The 21,249-nt window shown below is 38.7% G+C and overlaps 1 protein-coding gene across 3 annotated transcripts in view; it reads right to left on the reverse strand.

The window, feature by feature from the left end:
* LOC127574662 (NEDD4-like E3 ubiquitin-protein ligase WWP1) overlaps nt 1-21,249 on the reverse strand; it is a 151,835-nt gene that overhangs the window by 70,881 nt on the left and 59,705 nt on the right. For all 3 annotated transcript variants that reach the window (XM_052023883.1, XM_052023882.1, XM_052023881.1), the window contains exon 2: nt 1,658-1,733. In XM_052023883.1, the coding sequence (XP_051879843.1) occupies nt 1,658-1,715 (58 nt within the window). In that variant the 5' untranslated portion in view covers nt 1,716-1,733. The remainder of the gene's footprint in view (nt 1-1,657; nt 1,734-21,249) is intronic.

A 21,249-nucleotide genomic window follows, 5' to 3' on the forward strand; every position in this document is an offset into this window, starting at 1 on the left:
TGTCCAGACTTCAATTGCATGGTTAACAAGTCTGTTCAAAGACAAAAACTTGGATCAGATCATCTTTAGATGTTCACAAACAGAAATTATTTAGTTACATCAATGCTTCCAGCTTTTCATTTGCTAGATAACTAAGCAAAATTTAGAAGTGCTTTAATTAACTTTACAGAAAGTCAGTTTTAATTAAGATATATAGTTAAAAAACATACTCTACACTGGATTATTTATTCCTTACTTAAGTATTATATTAATTGACGAGAATGAATAGCACACTGGGTTAGCAGATATCATCCCTGAAACCTGTTCAAATTTATTTCAGGCACATGAGGGATGAAATTAATTGCAGTAAGAGTGTTAAGCAAAATGAGACTGGCCCATTTTAAACTATTTCCTAATCAAAAAAAGGCATGATTTGTCATAAACTCTGAGCTTTGTGCAATTTTTTTTATTCATTCAGGGGATGTGGGCTTTGCAGGCTGAGACAACATTTAATGGCCCACCCCTTGAGAAGGTGATGGTGAGCTGCCTTCTTGAGTTCTGCTGCAGTCCTTGAGGTATACATACAAAATGCTGAAATTTCAGGATTTTGATCCAGTCACTGTGAAGGCAACATATTTCAAGTCAGGATGCCGTGTGGCTTGGAAGACACCCATGATTTTGCTGCCCATGTCAATCTAGGTGGTAGAGGTCGTAGTTTGGAAGCTGCTGTCTAAGGAGTCATGGTGAGCTGCTGTAATGAATCCTGTAGATGGTACAAACTGCTGCTACTGTGCATTGGTGGTGAAGTGAGTAAATGTTATGGATGGGGTGCCTATCAAGTGGACTGCTACTTGCATTAAGAACTGGGAAATTTACAATGATGTAGGCGTGCTAGAATTATGGGACATCATTAAAACAGACACTATATTTTTCTAAACAATGACCTTGCAATATCAAACTTTGTTATCCTTCATGTCGATTTTGGTCCAAAAATGAGACCAAATGTTAAAATCTCAGTAAGAATATTTCGACTTAAATAAGCAAATGCAAACAAAAAAAATCACCAATTTAAAAACATTAAAATAAAATGAAGAAAGTCTCTGAAAGAACATTTATTCTCAAGTCATTTATCTACATTTTAAAGGATATAAAAAAAACTTCTATTTAGTAGACATTTAGCACATTTCATTACAGATGCAAAAATAATTTTTAAAAACTTTTTAGAAAATAGTGTCAATGACTGATTAATGAATGTTTAATATTTCATAAATGGTTTACTACAAATGCATCTGCTTTTATGTATGCATCTTGTTTTTATAATTGATATGGCTCCAGATATTTAGAAGCAGTTACATTTATTTTGTTGAAAATGCCAATAAATCATAACAACTCATTACTACTTTATAATGAGTAGAATTGTACAATGAGTAAAATTGCACAAGGAGTAACATGAACGTTGTCACTTAAAAAAATAACATCTTACTAATAAAACACCACAAGTGCTCCCATGATTCAAGACCATATTTAAGCAGTGCAACAGGAGAACCTAAATCATCAAATGCTATTACAAATCTTATTTTCTGATATAAATTTTCATTCAACAATACTCATGACGTTTGTCTCTATAAAAATTCTTATGCAGCTTCAAGTAAAATATCTTGGAAAGAAAACACCATACCAGTTACGTGCAACTGTGATCTTCCATTTTGATTGCTACTTGAACAAGTTGTTGCCATGTCACATGCAACGTTAGCCTACAAAGGAGGAAAATTAAGCATTACAAGTACTGTTACATATCTACTTATTTGAATTATCATATCCGTGGAGTTAATTGTCTTCTTCATAAAATATTTTACCATCCTATTCATTTAAAATAAGTTATAAATGACACCTTCTTGGCATTGTACAGTACCCATCACAACTTTGGTACGATCCAAGACACTTTTTAGCTAATGAAGTACTTCTGAAGGGTAAAGACCATGGTAACCATATACTCCCATGAACAATAATGACTAAATAATTTGGTGTATTTCGATTTTAAATACTGGCCAGGGCACTGTGATAAACCAGTTAGCCTGTTTTAGAAAAACAACTCTGAAGTTAAACTGTTTATATAAAGTACAAAAAAAATAGCTTTTCCATCCCACAGTATTCTTTGCGCAGTTGCGAAAATAATTCTTACCAGTCCCTAAGTTGCAAAGTTATTTAGTTTCAAGCATTTTTAGCAAGCTCAATAAGCTGCAAATAATTACTGTACAAATTAACTGCAGATTAGTTAATGCCAATGACCAGAAATTCCACAACATTCATTAGACGAGTATGGTTCAATTCCCATTCCAGATATTTGAGACAGAAATCTATATTGACATTCCATGGCTGAAGGAGTTCTGCACTAGAGTGTTGGATTTCAAATAATAAAGTTAAAATGAAGGCCTGAATGGTCAGACATAAAAGTAGTGATAGAATTGTTCTGAAGAGGACTCTCCAATATGTATCATGTACCAATATTTCACTTCACAAATTTGTTTGCATTACAGTTACCATTTTGATTCTTGACAGGTTTTTATATTGGAAGCTATTGGTTTGATATCTAGAAGTGGATAATTTCTTAACAAAAATATTGATAGCTGATATATTCCTCTACACCTGCCCACAAATTAAATCCTCCTTGTGTTATGTGGTACTTAAGTGAAAGATTGGGAGCTAACAGCCAAAAGCAAAAGCAACCAATGCAACATCTCTATGAAGCAGTCAGTGTAGGATAGTCAAATTTACCTCTATTATTCTATATGCATCCCAGTCCACTTTGAAATCCCTAAACATCATTCTAACATTTGAAAACATTACTTGCACTGAAATTGTCAAATAATGTTTCAAATCATAAAGATATTAACATAATATTCCAGAAGAAATATTGCTACATTTGTACTTAAGAGAAAAAAAATATAATGCTTGTTTCAGTCTTTAGTACTTAAAAAACCTACAGAAAACACAGGCAGAGATTTTCCATGGCTCTTGTGGAAATTGACAGTCATTGTCCACAAGGAATTCACATAACAGCTGTGACGAATGTTAAAAACAAAAAGACACTACAATGAATTACTGACTGTGCACTTATAGTGCCTGTATTCCCTCCTGCATGTAGAATTCAAATCAACCTATTTTGTTCTATTCAGTGTTATAGTTTAAAGGTGCTGGTGGCCAGTCTATGAATTAAAATTCTTAAAATTTGGGAGAATTAGTGAGGTTCTTGTTGAGCCTATTTACCATGAGAAGGTGGGCTCTCGATTTAGAGCAGTCTCTATTGCAACAATTCTCCTGTGACTGTAGATGTAATAGGAGAGGGAAATGCTGTCAATATAATGTTGATTTGTTGAACAGTGCATCACAGTGACAGTACATATTACAGCCAAAGGCACCAGGAGGGGCTGGATTTCAAATGCATTGGGAGGAGCGACAATAAAGTGTTCTAACCTGAAAATCATTCAGCTTCAAGAGATGCAAGTACATGCCTCCAGTCAAGCAAATCATGTCATGTTTTGTAACAATGGTAGGGTTCACCTAGATAATACACAATTTATTATGATAAAATTGTAACACCACCACAAAACTAATCATTCCTCCTTCCTGTAATTTTTTCTAAAATACACATTATTTTGTTGTCTTCCTCATCTAAACTCTCTTGTTTAATGACTAGACATCGTTTTTCTTACTATGACTTTCCATTTCAGTACTACTGTGTCACTTACCTATTCTGGCCTTGATAACAGATATTTAACGGATACAAAATCTTTCCTCCCTGTACAACATGAATTAAGATGGAAGGCACATCTATTATTTTGGAAATGGGGACATAAAGGTTTTTAGGAAATGTCACAACATGGAAGTTCAGGAATGAAATTAGACTCAGAGTCACTAAAATGGGATAGACAAAAAAAGCCACCTGCATTCAGAAGGAAGCAATTGATTTAGATCAGAACAAGAAAAGGGTGCAAGTGCAAGAAGCTACATTGAGGATGCAGGTATCAGGGTTTGGGAATCACTGGTGAGATTGCATTTTGAAAGTTGCAACCAATGAATATCACTGTATGCAATTTTAATACATTTGTGTTAGCAAATAGTGAAGTAGATGGAATGAATTTCAAAGCAGAGTATATTGATTAAATGTGTTTAACAATACTCACTGGGGATGAGTTTCTATGCACATGATGTAAATAATCAATACTAATATGAGCTGGGTGAGCTTGGAACCATTGGCAGTAGTATGCTGAGTGGGAGGTGTCAAGTACTGGTGAGGTTGTGAGGAGATGGAAATTTAGAAAGCCATTATTATAAAACAGCAGAATATGCTGGGACATGAGGAGCCAGATGCTTAGAAATGTAATATTTGGGGCAGATGTCCAGAAGGGAAACTGAGTAAAGAAGCATTGTGGAAGGACAGATATACAGCAATGTAGAAATCAGAACTAGAAGCATGTGAAGTTTGGGAAGACTGAGGTAGAGAAAGAGCTTAAGATTACCAGTGGATATTAGGTCTGGAAAGATGTGAGGAAACTGGAAGTAATCCAGCACACAGGAAAGTTCAGGACCAACTATCCTTGAAAAGACACTACAGCCACTCCATTTTGCCTCTACTGAATAGAGTTACTTGTGAAAAATATTATGCAGCAGCTAAAAACTGGCAAGAGACCAGGGAAACATTTAACCACACACATTTGAAGTACACTCCTTTCATTTCTTGGAAGGTCTGGGGAACGCTGGTAAACGGATGGATTGAACAGTAAACAAATATTATATTCAAACACTGTTCAATTTCACCTATATTTGCTAACTGTTTTATTTGATGCTCAGCTGGGCAGCACAGTGGTGCAACTATTAGAGTCACTGCCCACAGTGCCAGAGACCCAGGTTCAATCCTGATCTGGAGTGCTTGCTGTCTGTTTGGAGTTTGCACATGCTCCATGATAAGGTGGGTTTCCTCTGGGTGCTCCAGTTTCCTCCCACATCACAAAAACATGCTCACTGGTAGGTTAATTGACCACTGTAAATTGCTCCTAGTGTATAGGTGGTACAATCAGGGGAGAGTTGACGAGAATGTAGCAAGAATAAAAAAAGTAGGACTTAGGTAGGATTAGTGCAAATAGGTGCTTGATGGCCGGTGCAGACTCTGAGCCGAAGGACCTATTTCACTACTGTATCTTTCTCTGATCCTAAGAGACCAAGATCAATATGCCATTGTCAATGAACGAGGTGAGATTAACTAATTATGCAATGACAGCAAAAACAGCTGACACTTTTTAAAGTATAAAAATTTCCCAAGGCATTTTACAGAGGTCAGGGAAGCCAGTGAGTGCAGCATGGAGATTGGGTCTGGTTATGTCTTAAACCAGGGTCTCAAAGCAAGCACAGGGAATAGGCCATTGCAGCATCAAGCAAAGACTTTAAGTTAACATGAAAGTAGGAGGGTTTGCCATGATCAGCATGGACTGTAGTCAGTCAGGGGAAATCAGAGTAACAATAGAAAGGAAAATTACATATGTAATCTGATAATTCAAAGCATAGTCGCATGTTCTAGGACAGGATTTGGCCTTTGCAAGCAATTCTCCAACTAATTAATTCAGAGTAAGAATGACAGTTCCATTGTGATCTGATTTTTACAGAAAAATTATGATATAAAAAAATTGCAGATATGTAAATTTGGAACTCTTAAAAGTCAGCTAACACTTCAGACAATTTGATAGCTTTAACGGAATAGCCTAATCAGTCATTATATTCCACTTGTCAGTTCAAAAGCAGCAGCTTTGGGCAAAACAATGAAGATATACAATGGCTATGTTTGGCAAGCCTTTATTTTGGCCCTTAAGGAAAATAAAGCATATTTCAAGATGCAAAACTCTCAAACATAGCCAATTCAAAGTTAGCATAGGTGCTCAAGGATCATTTACAACAACATGGAAATCAATTGTAATCAAGGCCCTTCATAGCACAATTGTTGCAATGACTGTATTAATGCACTGAGTCACAAAACATGTTCAATTTTGCTGATTATGCCTCTGTGAAATGCCTAGAGATACTTTCATATAATGACTTAATGCAGAAAAAATAAGTTGTAGTTGCCTTTGTCTCACAGTTAATTAATCCTACTCCGGCTTTTAAAGGAGGCAAGAAAGCCCAAAAGTAATCAGACGAATTTACTGTTAACTTTCTAGGATCGTGCTTTAACTGCGTACGAGTTAAATATCAAGTGCTGGGATGCCATCAGCCATCAAAAATTCTAATACATGAATAAAAGAGAAAGCTGCATTTTTATCCTTAATTCTCCATATTTTCTTCAACTTCAATTGTCTAAATACCTTCAGATACTGGTTGAGTTAATGATATATGGTTTCTATATTTCTTCTTTTGAAATTTGGCTTTTTGGTTTCAACCACAAAAGGTTTTGATTTAAATAGTAGAATTCTTCACTCCTTGTTGAAGTGAATCATTCTGCCTTCAATCAATAATAGTGTTGTGTAAATGCTCCCAATGTAAAACTTCCCATCATGAAGTCCAATGTGGCCCATATCTTAATGGCACTTTACAGCTGTGTCAGACATTCAATGACTGAAATTGAACTAAGTCCACAAATGCACTTTGCAACATGCAAGTTTAGGACTTGTCAGATTCAGAAGGTTGAATCTATCTGTTTGTTCCACTAATGCACTCAATGTGGAATACAGTGGCACAGCCTCATTTTGCTGAGATTCTCCAGCAGTTGTGCAACACCAGGTCAGACCTGGTGTTTTGTCCAAAATCTCAAAACAAATTGCAGGATAAAGATTCAGATGTCAAAGAAATGGGTATGTTACTGTCTTAAATGTTTTACTTAACATTGATTTTAATTATTAGTAAGTGTATTTAGGTGTTTTAGTTAACTTTCCTTTCAAAAGTTTCATATTTCACCACTGCATTTGGATGCTTTAGATTTTCCCTATGATTGAACTAATAAAATATTAGTTATATCTTCAGTTGATGAAAGCTATGCGGCATCACACACCCATTGTAACAAGGATGAATTCTGGAATGTATTCTAAAACATTATTAAAAATGAGTTAGACAATGGAGAGATTGGAAAACCTCTGATAAAGATTATAAAGATTAAGGTGCTGCATAACTGGGATCTAAAGGAGGTTAGTAAACATGAGATTGATAGGTGAATGATGGATCAAAACAAGGGCAGTAAAGATTTCAAGGAATTCATGTTAACAATAAGCAAGGCCAGCCAAAATGTGAAACAGGTACGTGCTCTGACATTCAACTCGGGTAAAATATGACATCAAGGTACCAAATGCCTGCTCGTTTCTGATAACTGCCAAGGTGGGAGATCATAACAGTGTTCTGCTATCTCCACCCAAGCCAGTTTCAGTGAAGACTTAAGTTTCTCATTAACTGCACAAATTTAAAATCTTTTTATAACATCTTACGGAAAGAACTTTATTTAACTTTTTTTTTAAAAAAAAGGTGGCCAGATTGATAAAGCGATTGGGTGAATACATTGTCTCTGTAACTGACCAAAAATTCTTTGTAACATGGTAGTTCCAATCTTGTGGGGATGGTGACTATGTTGGCATCTGAGGTATAAAATTATTTTGAACCAAGTCACACGGATTCTAACATTTAACATGCCAATCTTCACTTATTCTCCAATAGAAATGCTGAGGGATTCGACAAAGATTATTTAATTCCAACTATTCAAATCATTCACAAAACTAAACATGAATTGCAAAGATTCATGCTAATACATAGCATCAGATAAAGCAGATCCAACAATTAAAACCAACAGGATAACACAGCAGTTACTTTAGTGCACTTTACCTGTGTAACATTTTTGCTCAAAGGAATGCCAATTATACTTATAGAACCGTGGAGCAATACAGCACAGATACAGGCCCTTTGGCCCAACTAGTCCATGCTGATCAAGTTGTCTACCCAGCTAGTCCCAATTTCCTGCATTCATCCCATATTCCTCTAAGCCCCACCTCTCCATGTACCTATCCAAGTCCATCTTAAATGATACTATTGTACCTGCCTCAACCACTTCCTTAGCAGCTCATTCCATATGCTCACCATCCTCTGTGTGAAAAAGTTGCCCCTCGGGTCCCTTTTAAATCTTTCCCCTCTCACCCTAAATCTATACCGCCCCAGTTTTGGACTCCCCTACCCTGGAGAAAAGACTGCTACCGTCTACCTTATCTATGCCCCTCACGATTTTATAAACCTCCAAGATTACCCCTCATTCTCCTACGCTCCAAGGAATAAAGACCTAGCCTGGCCAACCTCTCACTATAACTCAGGCCCTCTAGTCCTGGCAACATTCTCTTAAGTCTTTTCTGCACGTCTTTTATATAACAGGGTGACCAAAACTATACACAGTACTCCAAGTGTGGCCTCATCGACGACTTATACAACTGCAATGTAATGTACCAACTCCTATACTCAATGCCCTGACCGATGAACGCCTTTTTCACCACGCTGTCCACCTGTTTGTCTACGCTGTTACACTGCTTTCAATGAGCTATGCATTTTTACTCCTAGGTCCCTCTGTTCTATTACACTCCTTAGTGCCCTACCATTCATAATACAAGTCCCATGCTGGTTTGACTTTCCAAAATGTATCACCTCACACTTGCCTGTATTGAAATCCATTTGCCACTCCCTTAACTGATCAACACTGACCCCTGTGGAACACCACTAATCACCAGTCTTCAACCACAACTCTCTGCTTCCTACCTCCGAGCCAATTTTGAATCCACCTAACTAGCTCTCCCTGGATGGGACCTTAATCTGCAATGACTTCATAGGATAGCAAGAATAGTAAAAGAAAGCACATCTTGCTTAAAAGCAAATGCTTCTGTAGTTCGGTAATATTCCAACAAACATTTTACTAATCCACTGTGTATGTCATAAAAAGTGAGTATTGTGATACACTGGTGGGAGCCAAGTTTTAAATCTATGCTCAATGCAACTTTGTTATATTCTATACTACAATTTTCTGGTATTTCAAATGTTCCACAGAGCTAAGAGTAGATGATTATAGCAGGGTAAAAAGTATAAGAATCTGTATTTTTCTATCATGAATTTTTTACCAGGAAAAAAATAACATCTGATGTTTAAGTTTTATATTTTTCTTTTCATTACAGGCAAGCTTGATTTTATTTTCAAAAATAATCCTCGACATTAACTCATATTACACTTTACTGTTGGCAATTCAAATGGTCCTTGCATTTACACCATCCTTCCCTAACAAACGTGAAATTTCATTTTAATGCTTCATAATAATCTTTCTAATTTTACTGATCAATAAGTACCTTTCTATTACATTTTGTCACCAAGATAAACTATTGAAACATGGAAATTTTAGAACTCCTAATCTCAAGAATGTCATTTGTTAGCTATTTGGAAAAAGTAACAGCCAAACAATACAACTACCTTTTTAATAGCTTTTTTCCTCAAGTATATAAGCTCAGCAATAAGTACAACAAAGGCTCCTTGGGCCGGTTCTGCTATTCAATGAGATCATGTTGATCGGTGCCTTAACACCGTATATCCAAATCTATCAGTCTTAGATTTTAAACTAACAAATAGTTGAACATTTCTATTTGCAGAATTCCAAATTTCTACCAACACTGCACACAGAATTATTTTCAAACTTGTTCTGAAAGGTCTGGCTCAAAGTTTTAGATTGTGTTCCCTCATCTTAAGACTTTCTAGTTTGCAGAAAGTATTTCTCTACATGTAGCTTTTTTCCTTAACATCTTGAATTATTAGCAAATCACCCCTAACCTTCTAAACAATTTTGGTCAGTTATCTCACCTCATAATTTAGCCCCTAGTATCAAGTGGCATTGTTACAGAACTATACTGCACAGCCTCCAAGGTCAATATACTAATTCATGAGGTATTGTGTTTGGTTTGGTTCTTCATGGTTTGGTGCAGCTGTGAAACACTTTCTATCTTCTTTTTAGATATAAAAATTAAAAAAAATAGAAAAATGGACCTCAAGTCTCTTTTAAGACTGTTTCCAGGCTTCTGATTGTTTAGAAAATCTTTTGTTCCATTGCTTTCAGTGCTTTCAGGTCCAAAGTGAACGAGTTCAACTGTCCTACAGTTTTGAACACACAGCAGCTACAGATGGTGGAATCTGGAGCAAAAAAAAACAAGCTGTTGGAGGAACTCAGCAGGTCAGGCAGCATCTCTGAAGGGAAAGGGATGGTCAATGCAGTCTTGATGCAGGATCTCAACCCAAAACATCGACCATTACTACCCCGACCCCCCCCCCCCCCCCCCCAACACACAGATGCTGCCTGACCTGCTGAGCTTGTTGCTGACCTGTCTGCTGACCTGTCCAGCAGCTTGTTTTTTTGGCCTATAGTTTTGCCAGTTGCTTATTCAACAAATATCTGTTCATAATTTTCTGCTTCCATCTATATTCATGCCCTTGTGTCATTGGCAAGCTTGAATAAGTGGAATTCTACTCCATCATTTAAATTGTTAATAATTATTGAAGAGGTAATAGCAGATCCTGCATGATTTGAAATAAAATGTAGATTTACCATGACCACAAACTGTCAAGAAAAGCAACAGTTATTAAGCATAGATACAGAAATGATTATTACATTGAGGTAATAATATGAATGCATGCAAATTAAGAAAATAGAAGACATGCAAAATATTTTGCACATTCCGTGAAAAGAAAGGATATATACTGTACACACAAAGAAATATCAATGCTGTAACCGAATTACTTGCAGTAGCCTTTGCTCATTTAAAAAAAACACAATGAAACAGCATAGAAATAGAAAAAACTCATGAGAATATAATTATTTATTCAAACTTTATTGCCTTCCAATTCCATATGCAAAATACAAGTTCTCTCTGATAGCTTACAGTTGACTTACTGGATAATGTTCTGGAAATAGCTCCTGGCTCTGCTGGTTTAGAAATAAAGATTTGCAAAGGGGGTAGGTTCTGCTAGATAATCAACCAGCAGAAAATCACATCCTTGGCTTCCTCCTCTTAAATTTGCTACAGCCACCCACTAAAATATCTAGACCAAGCATGATGCTAGGTTGCAATGCAAAAATGAGATAAATTAGGTTCAATTTGAAATTATAAATTTAAAACTGAAGAGCTGTTATGGATCTCCCAAGGCACATCAATAGTGAAGACTAAGTGCAGTCTTCAGGCATATGATACAAGTGAGTGAAGTGACAGATCAACAAAGAATACAAGAAACAGGAGTAGGAATATATACCAGTCACTCCCATTAAGCCCGCTCTGCCATTCAATAAGATCATGGCTGATCTAATCGTGGCCTCAAAGAACACCACTTTCCTATTTTCCCTCTCCACCCTCACGGCTGTTGTTGACTCGTCGTCTCTCATGGCCTAGTATATCCCTCCCTCTACTACTACTATTATGCCCAGAGTTCAATCTTTGTTCAAAAAGGAGTGTAGATAAGCACGTCAAGAGCAGCACCAGGTATATCCAGAAATGATGAAGTGCCTGCATTGTGAAGCACAGGACATGTGAAAAGCAACAACAGCTTGCAATAGACAGAGCTAAGTGATCTCGCAACCAACATATCAAATCAAAGCTCCGCAATCCTACCACATCTAGTCATGAATGATGTTGGACTATTAAACATCTAACAGGAAGTGGTTTTTCATGAGCATCCCCATCCTCAACAAGTGCCAAAATGATAATCTATCTTGAGGTATCATCATCAAGGAAGCCAGTCCACAGCCAATTTGATTCACTCCATGTGGTATCAAGAAACAGCTGAGAGTGTTGGATACAGCAAAGGCAATAGGATGAGAGAACATCCCAGATGCAGTACTGAACACCTGCACTACAGAACTAGCTGTGCCTCTAGCCAAACTGTTCCAGTACAGTTTAACATTGACACCTACCTGACAATGTGGAAAATTGCCTGGGTATGTCCAAAAGCAGGACAAATTCAATCCAGTTGATTACTGCTGAATCAATAGCTAGTGACATTCCCACCTCAGAAGCGCTGGCAACGACACTTCCAACAAGAGAGAATCTAACCACCTACCCTTGACATCTAATGGCATTAGCACTGTTGAGCCCCCTACCATTAATAACCATTGGGGGGTGTGGGGTCTTCATCATAGACCAGAAGTTCAACTGGACAAACCACATAAATACTATGGATATAAAAGGTCAGGGGCTGGAAATCTTCTGGTGAGTGACCTACTTCCTGATAACCTAAGGCTTTCTACCGTCTAGGAGGCTCACTAGCTCCTTCTCTTAAGACAATTGGAGATGAGTTTGCCAGTACTGCTCAGTTCCCAAAAATGAGTAAAACAAATTCTTCTATGTCTGAATACATTCAAAGACTCCATCTCCACCACTCCCTTAAGTAGAAAATTCTAAAGGTTTGCAATGCTCAAAGAAGTTTCTCCTCATTTTTGTCTGAAATGCACAACTGCTTCTTCTGAAACTATATCCCACATTCTCGGTACTCCATGTGGAAGAAATATTTCCGCATCCACCATGTTAATCCCCATTAGAGCCTCTTATTTCAATAAGATCATCTCTCAATCCACTCAAACTTTCTTCACAAGTCAATCCCTTCATTCCAGGAAGAAACATAGTGAACCAATACTGCTTCCAATGCAAGACTTTCCTTAAATGTCAAAACCAAAATTGTATGCAGTATTCACTTACATATGTTTATACCCCATGCCCCTTGCATAAAGCAAACATTCCATTGGCCTCCCTGAATAACTGTTGCACTTGCTAACTTTTTATGTTTCACATAAAAGTTCAGAAGAAAATGAACTGGAGTACAACAACACTGAAGAGTGGGCAGAAAGGAGAGAGAGGAAAAGGATGGAAGAAGTTAAAAAAGAACAGAGGAGGGAGAGGATGGTAGGAGTCAGGTAGCAAAATCTGAACATACTTTGGAAAGTGGAAATGCTAGTGTTTCACAGTGAGATAGTGAAAGCAAAATAATGCCAGTGGGAAGACATTTGAAAAGAGTGTGTGCAAGGTCAGGGAAATGGCAAAGTGAGGTTGCAAAATTACCTTGTTTTTTTTGGACTGGGGATGAGGGTGAAAAAAAAACGGTTCAACACTAAGGAGAAATGTTATCTTCTTAAACAGGGAAACTCAAACCACCTGAAAATATCACATTCCAAAATCAGACCACAACCATTTTGAAACATGTCTTCACCCTGAAGCCCAACTGCAGCTGTAGTTGTGGCAAATTCTAAACAAAAAAAATAGGCACTTTGTTCAATATGACAAGGTCAGGGAGTGGAAAAAAGAGGAAAAAGTGTTAAATCACTCAAATGCAAGACCTTAACTAGCCAACTTCTGATAATACTCTGCTGGGCATGAAAAGAATTTGATGGTGCCCCAGAACAGTGATGGGCAGAACAACCTGCATAAATTTTGATCACCTAATACAGAATGTAACTGTTGTAACCATTGCACAATTTCCACAATTATATTTCTGTCTGCCGTGCCAGCCAGGATCTCCCGGTGGCTAGCCATTTCAATTTCATTTCCCATTCTCACACCAACATGTCTGTCCATGGTCTTCTCCACTGCCAGGTCACAGCCAAACAAAAAATAGAGGAAGAGCCCCTCATGCTCTGTGAGCAGTCTTCAATCTGTCTCCACGAACGGCGAATTCTCAAACTTCCAGTAACCCTTCTATCTCTTTCCCCCTGCCCATCTTTCTTTTTTCTCTCTCATCCTGATCCAACTGGCTTCCATCACCCTTCGTCTTTCCTCTTCCCATTACCCACACACTCCTCCCACTGGTTCCCCTCCCCATCTCCCTCACTTTATTCCATGCTCCATCGTCCTCTTCTATCAGATTCCATCTTCTTCAGCCCTTTGACACTTCCACCCATCATTACCTCCCAGCTTCTGACATCATTCTCACTCTCTTCCCCCCCCATCTGCCAATCACCCCTCTCACCTGAATCCACCTATCAGCTGCCAGCTCTTGCTCCACTCCTTCCCTCCACCTTTTTATACTGACTATCTCCCCCCCCTTTGATGTGGAGAGATACGGGCCTAATGTGGGCAAATGGGATTAGCATAGATAGGCATCATGGTCAGCATTGACAAGGTGGGTCGAAAGGGCACATTTCTATGCTGTTTCTATGATTCTCATACAATACTGAATTATCATATTCCAATGATTACTTTATATTCAATTAATGAAATTCTAAAGTTAAGCCAAAATTCCTATGCTCACCTCTTTATATTTTGTAAACTTGATCTGCAGCTCAGGCACTTTCAAGTTGAAGGCGCATGTTTATATTTGTAATTTACATTACTGTGTAACCCAAAAGATTAAATCCGCCAAGTCTATTTATGGGTATGTGTTAAAACTCTACAAAAATCAGACACAATTACACTAACTAGTACCAAACTAAGGAAATGAAAAATGCATCCACATTTTACATGGGTGATGCATATAGCGGCACAAGCTGGCTATATGAGTATCCTATTTCTGTGCTGTAAATTTAATGCAATTCTGCTAGCAGACAGAACTAGGAAGTGAATCTACCCCTTTTAACAACAGGATGAATAAAAATATATTAAATATTGCAATTAGGATTTAAGAATTAATGTTCCATAGCTATTAATCTATTTTAAAGAAAATCTTGCTATAGTTACAAAAATTTATGATGCTTATTATTAAAAATAAAGATCTTTTTTTTTCTTTTTCAATCTTTTTATTAGTTTCCAAATTAATACAGATTGATATATAACATCAATAATTGTACATGTAATACAAAGATATCAAGAGAGCAATCATGACATAGATAATCATAAAAAGTAATAAAATATAATCGACGTTTTTATAGATTTTGGAGGGGTCAACAGTTTCATTCAAATTCACAAGCAAAGGTGAAAGGAGTCTCTATTTTTATAGACTCCTCAATTTCGTTTGTTCATCATGAGACAATATCAGACCCAAATGGTAGGTTTTTATTAATTACCGGTTTACTTCATAATAAAAAAAAGTTGTTATGGTTAATGTTTATGCACCCAATGTAGATCACCCTGAATTTTTTAAACATTTGTTTGCATTCTTTCCTAACTTAAATGAATACACTTTGATTATGGGTGGAGATTTTAATTGCTGTTTAAACCCTTCGATGGATAGATCTGTGTCAAATCCTGAACTTCCAAACAAATCCGCTGTCTTTATTAACTCCTTCTTACTTGAATCCGGAATTTTAGATGTTTGGAGATTTCTATTTCCAATGAATTTTCATTTTTTCTCATGTCTACCATAATTACTCGAGGACTGATTATTTTTTTTTATTGATGCTAGACTAGCTCCAGTTATTATGGACTGTAAATACAATGCAATTGCCATTTCTGATCATGCACCATTGAGATTATCAATTAAATTAGCAGATGTATCCTTTGGTGTCAGACAATGGCAATTTAACCCTTCTCTATTACAAGACTCAGATTTTGTCCAGTTTATTAAAATCAATTTCTATTGGCCCAATGTTCTGCCCTGGCACTCCACGATCCCATAAGCCATTCTACCATAGGAAGGATGTCGAGGCTTTAGAGAGGGTGCAGAGGAGGTTTACTAGGATGCTGCCTGAATTAGAGGGCATGTACTATCAGGAGACGCTGGACAAACTTGGCCTCTTTTCTCTGGAGTGGCAGAGGCTGAGGGGTGATCTGTTGGAGGTGTATAAAATTATGAGGGGCATAGATACGATCCAATACCAGAGGGCATGCATTTAAGGTGAGAGGGGGTAGGTTCAGAACAGACCTGAGAGGTACATTTTGTTTTACTGAGTGGTGGATCCTGGAATGCATTCATGGAGGCAAACTCATTTGGGCTTGGATGGGCACATGATTGAGAAGAAAATAGAGGGATATTGGCATTCTGTGGACAAGAGGGAATAGCTATGTCAGCACAACACTGTGGGCCAAAGGGCCTGTTCTGTTCTAATGTACTACTACACAAAAGGCAGAAAAGGTTCTCAGTGGCTTTGGAATAGCTTCTTCAGCACAAGCTATGGCTTGAACACCAGAAACAGCCAGTCATTTTGAATACTGATCTTGAAGGAAGCCCAGGGCAGCTCCACATAGCAATTTCTGGCCTCCTTGGTCCTGGTCCCCACCCGTCTATATCTCTGCCCGATTCTGTTTGTGCTTGGATCACTTTATGTCCTGGATAAATGGGGATGGCATGCAGGTTCTCAATGAAAGTCCTTCCCTGGGGAGCAGGGAAATGTTAAACTCCCATCTGTAGCTCTTTATCAACCCATTCTAGTTCCCTGCTTACAATGGATAGCTTCACAAGACTTTTCTTCTGTTCCCCCAGGACAAAGCTCAAGCACAAAAAAAAGGATATGGATTGCTGCTTGCCTAACAATCACATAAGCCCATCCCAAGCCTTCCATTTCACTGGTTTCACCTGGTATAACCCGATCCAACCTGGTTCAGGTCATTCCAGAGTGGCCAGTCAGCACATAGTGACCTCTATAGGCCATCTAATTCGGCAGTGTTCAGGAAGCCAAGGTCCATTCACCAAGTGTTAGCCCACTTCCCCAACTTCTCCTTTCTTTTGGAGATCTTGGGAAATGTTCCTAGATCTTCACTATAGGTGGAATTCGAGAAACTGTCAGCCAGTGTAAGAAAATTAACAGAATGTGAAGGTCACTTAAGCCTCAGTTAATGTGTCAATATTTAAAAACCAGATGTGCTGGCTACTGTGCAGTGCACGCTTTAAAGGTTCAGGGAAAGTGGCCCAGATAGGGCACATTACGCCATCAATCATAAAACAGCAATGCAGTGAAGGGTCTTTTGCCTGTTGTATCCCGCAATTGTGTCAATGAGCATAGGCATTTATGGGCTGCATCCAAAGTCCCACTCTTGCACATGGAGCCACACTGGAGGTTATGGCTGGATCAGGCCAATTGCAAGGTGTAGCAAAGCCCCCACATTATACATCCCCGTAAGGTATAGCAATCAATTAAACTCCTTAATTGACGCAAAGATATCAAATTACAAAAATATTTTAAATCCACAATAGTTCCATAGTAAAACTAAAAGATGATCCCTGAATTCATGAAGTTCAAGCAACAGAAATACATAAAGCACGTTCATTTCTCTGTTCTTTTGAGATTGTGCATCAGTTTGACATTATCAGTTGATTTTCCTTCATATTAAAGAATTCTAATGTTAGTCACTTGCAGGTTTTGTCAAGTAAGTCATGGAACATTTCAGAGGCAAAGTGATAGAGGCAGAGGTAAGGGTGTGGTGAATATTTCAATAAATTACATTGCGAAATTAGATGTAGCCAAAAATATAACAAGTTAAATCTGGTCTCAGCTATTAAAATGGAATATTTTGATAAACTGAGTCAGAAGGTAAGATTGTTGATTTTATGAAGAAAGGAAAAAAAACATGGACTTGGATGCTGCCTTTCACATCATCAAGCCTTCTCAAGAACAAAGCGCAGTTACTTTTTAAGTAAATAATGTATCTATTTTGTATACAAACTGCAAGAAAGATAAATGGGAAATTAACCTGTTTCAATCGTGTTGATTCAGGAATAAATGTTGGCAACATGAGCACTCCAGTCCACTGCAATTCACCTACTGCCAAAACAAGTCCACAGCGGATGCCATCTACCTGACCCTACACTCATCTCTGGAGCATCTGGACAGTAAAGACACCTACAATAGACTATTGTTTATTGACCACAGCTCCACCTTCAATACAATAATTCCAAGCAAACTCATCTCCAAACTCCGAGACCTGAGACTTAACACCACCCTTTGCAACTGGATCATTGACTTCCTGACCAACAGACCACAATCAGTAAGGATAGGCAGTAACACCCTTGCCACAATTATCCTCAACACTGGTGCCCCATGAGGCTGCTTCCTCAGCCCCCTACTCTACTCCCTATAAACTCATGGCTGCGTGGCCAGATTCTGCTCTAACTCCATCTACAAGTTTGCAGATGACACTACTGTAATGGGCCGAATCTCAAATAACGATGAGTCGGAGTACAGGAAGGAGATAGACAGCCTAGTCACATGGTTCCATGACAACAACCTTTCCCTCAATGTCAGCAAAACAAAAGAGCTGGTCATTGACTTCAGGAAGGGGGCGGTGCACATGCTCCTGTCTACAGCAATGGTACTGAAGTCAAGAGGGTTGAGAGCTTCAAGTTCCTAGGAGTGAACATCACCAACAGCCGGTCCTGGTCAAATCACGTAGATGCCACGGCCAAGAAAGCTCACCAGCGCCTCTACTACCTCAGAAAGCTCAAGAAATTTGGCATGTCCCCTTTGACTCTCATCAATTTTTATTGATGCACCATAGAAAGCATCCTATCTGGATGCATCATGGCTTGGTACAGCAACTGCTATGCCCGTGACCGCAAGAAACTGCAAAGTTGTGGACACACCTCAGCACCTCCAAGGACTCTGTCTATACTTCTTGCTGTCTCAGTAAAGCAGCCAAAATAATCAGACTCCATCCACCCGGGACAGTCTTTTTTCTCCCCCCCCCCCCATCAGTTTGAAAGCACATACCACCAGGCTCAAGGGCAGCTTCTATCCCACTGGTGAACGGTCCCCTACTATCAATAAAATGGACTCTTGAACTCACTATCTACCTCGTTATGGCCTTGCACCTTGGCTGCCTGCACTGCACTTTCTCTGTATCTGTAACACTTTATTCTGCATTCTGTTATAGTTTTCCCTTGTACTACCTCAATGCACTGTGGTAATGATCTGTATGGATGGCATGCAAAACAAAGTTCTTCACTGTACTTCAGTATCAATTTACCTTCTTCAAATGATGAATGCAACAGATACTTATACATCCATTTGAACAGGCAGACAGGACCATGGTTTAATGTCTTTTCTGAATGACAGCAACTTTGGCAATTTATCATACCTTTAATACTGCTCTGGTAAATCAATTCACATTGACAGGAGTTTAAGCTTCTTTTCTCACCAGCCCTTGCAAGCTAATGTAGAAGCCCTGCACACTCCTGCCATTACACATTCAGTGTACTACATGAAAGCACATCAAATCTACAAAAAACATTTAATTTTAGGCCATAAGACTATAAGATATAGGAGCAGAAATAGGCCATTCGACCCATCGAGTCTGCTCCGCCATTCAATCATGGCTGATTTTTTTTCAACCTCATTCTTCCATCTTCCCTCTGTAATGCTTAACCCCTTTACCAATCAAGAACCTATCAATTTCTGCCTTAAATATGCCTGATGACTTGAACTCCACAGCCCTCCGTGGCAATGAATTCCACAGATTCACCACTCTTTGGTTGAAGAAATTCCTCCTCACCTCAGTTTTAAAGGGATTTCCCTTTATTCTGAGGTTGTGCTCTCGGATCCCAGATTCTCCTACTAATGGAAACATCCACATCCACTCTATCCAGGCCTTTCAGTATCCGGTCGGTTTCAATGAGATTCCCCCCTCATCCTACAGGCTCAGAGGCATCAAACACTCCTCATACGTTAAGCCTTTCATTCCTAAGATCATTCTTGTGAACCTCCTCTGAACCCCCTAGAGGGCCAGTGCGCATCTTCCCTTAGATACAGGGCCCAAAATTGCTCACAATATTCCAAATGTGATCTGACCATTGCTTTATGAAGCCTCAGCCTCATCCTTGCTTTTATGTTCTAGTCCTCTCAAAATAAATGCTAACATTGCATTTGCCTTCCTTACTACTGACTCAACTTGCAAGTTAACCTTGAGGGAATCCTGAACTAGGACTCCCAAGTCCCTTTGCACCTCAGATTTCTGAGTTCTCTCCCCATTTAGAAAATAGTCTACACCTTTATTCTTCCTACCAAAGCGCATAACCCCACACTTCACTACGTTGTATTCCATCTGCCACTTCTTTGCCCATTCTCCCAAGTCCTTCTGCAGACTCCCTGCCTCCACAACACTACCAGTCCCTCCACCTGTCTTGGTATTGTCTGCAAACTTGGCCACAATGCCATCAGTTCCTTCATCCAGATCATTAATGTACAAAGTGAAAAGATGCAGTCCCAACACTGACCCCTGTGGAACGCCACTACTAACCAGCAGCTATACTGAAAAGTACCCCTGTATCCTCACTCTGACATCTACCAGTAATCCAATCTTCCATCCTTTTTTGCTAAATTGTTGGAAAAAGAGATTTGTTAAAGAATGAGAACTGAGGATTGTTACATTTTGTATTACTTAAACCAATCATCACCAAGAACAACACAGAAATATTTTATTTTACTGTGCAGATACAAAAATTTCAGATATAAGCTGGTAAACTTTCTTACCACTTTTGTCCATACAATTTACCATATCCTAGCTGATTTGAGAAAAAACAGTGACATACGTCAGGTTCTCAATACTTACCCTCCACAATCTTCACAAACTAAAAAACCTTTTTAGAACATAGAACGTTACAGCACGGTACAGGCCCTTCAGCCCATAATGTTGTGCCGACATATTATCCTGCTCTAAGATCTATCTCACCCTTCCCTCCCAGATAGCCCTCCAATTTTCTATCATTCATATGCCTAAGAGTCTCTTAACATGTCCCTAATGTACCTGCCTCCACCACCTCTGCTGGCAATGCGTTCCACGCACCCACCACTCTCTGTGTTAAAAAAACTTACCTCTGACATTCCCCTCATACCTTCCTCAATCATCTTAAAATTATGCCCCCTCACGTTAGCCATTTTTGCCCTGAGAAAAAGTCCAACTGTCCACTTGATCTATGCCTCTTATCATCTTGTACACCTCCATCAAGTCATCTCTCATCCCCCTTCACTCCAAAGAGAAAAACCCTAGCTCGCTCAACCTATCCTTAAAAGACATGCTCTCCAATCCAGGCAGCATCCTGGTATCTCCACTGCACCCTCTCTAAAGCTTCTACATCCTTCCTATAATGAGGCGACCAGAACTGAACACAATACTCCAAGTGTGGTCTAACCGGAGTTTTTATAGAGCTGCAACATTACCTCACGGCTCTTGAATTCAATACCCCGAATAATGAAGACCAACACACCATATGCCTTCTTAACAACCCTATCAACCTACATGGTAACCTTAAGGGATCTATGGACCTGGACCCCAAGATCCCACTGTTCCTCCACACTGCTAAGAGTCCTGCCATTAACCTTGTATTCTGCCTTCAAATTCAATCTTCCAAAGTGTATCACTTCGCACCTTTCCAGGT

This window comes from Pristis pectinata, chromosome 9, assembly GCF_009764475.1.
Source record: "Pristis pectinata isolate sPriPec2 chromosome 9, sPriPec2.1.pri, whole genome shotgun sequence".
Taxonomy (NCBI): Eukaryota; Metazoa; Chordata; class Chondrichthyes; order Rhinopristiformes; family Pristidae; genus Pristis; species Pristis pectinata.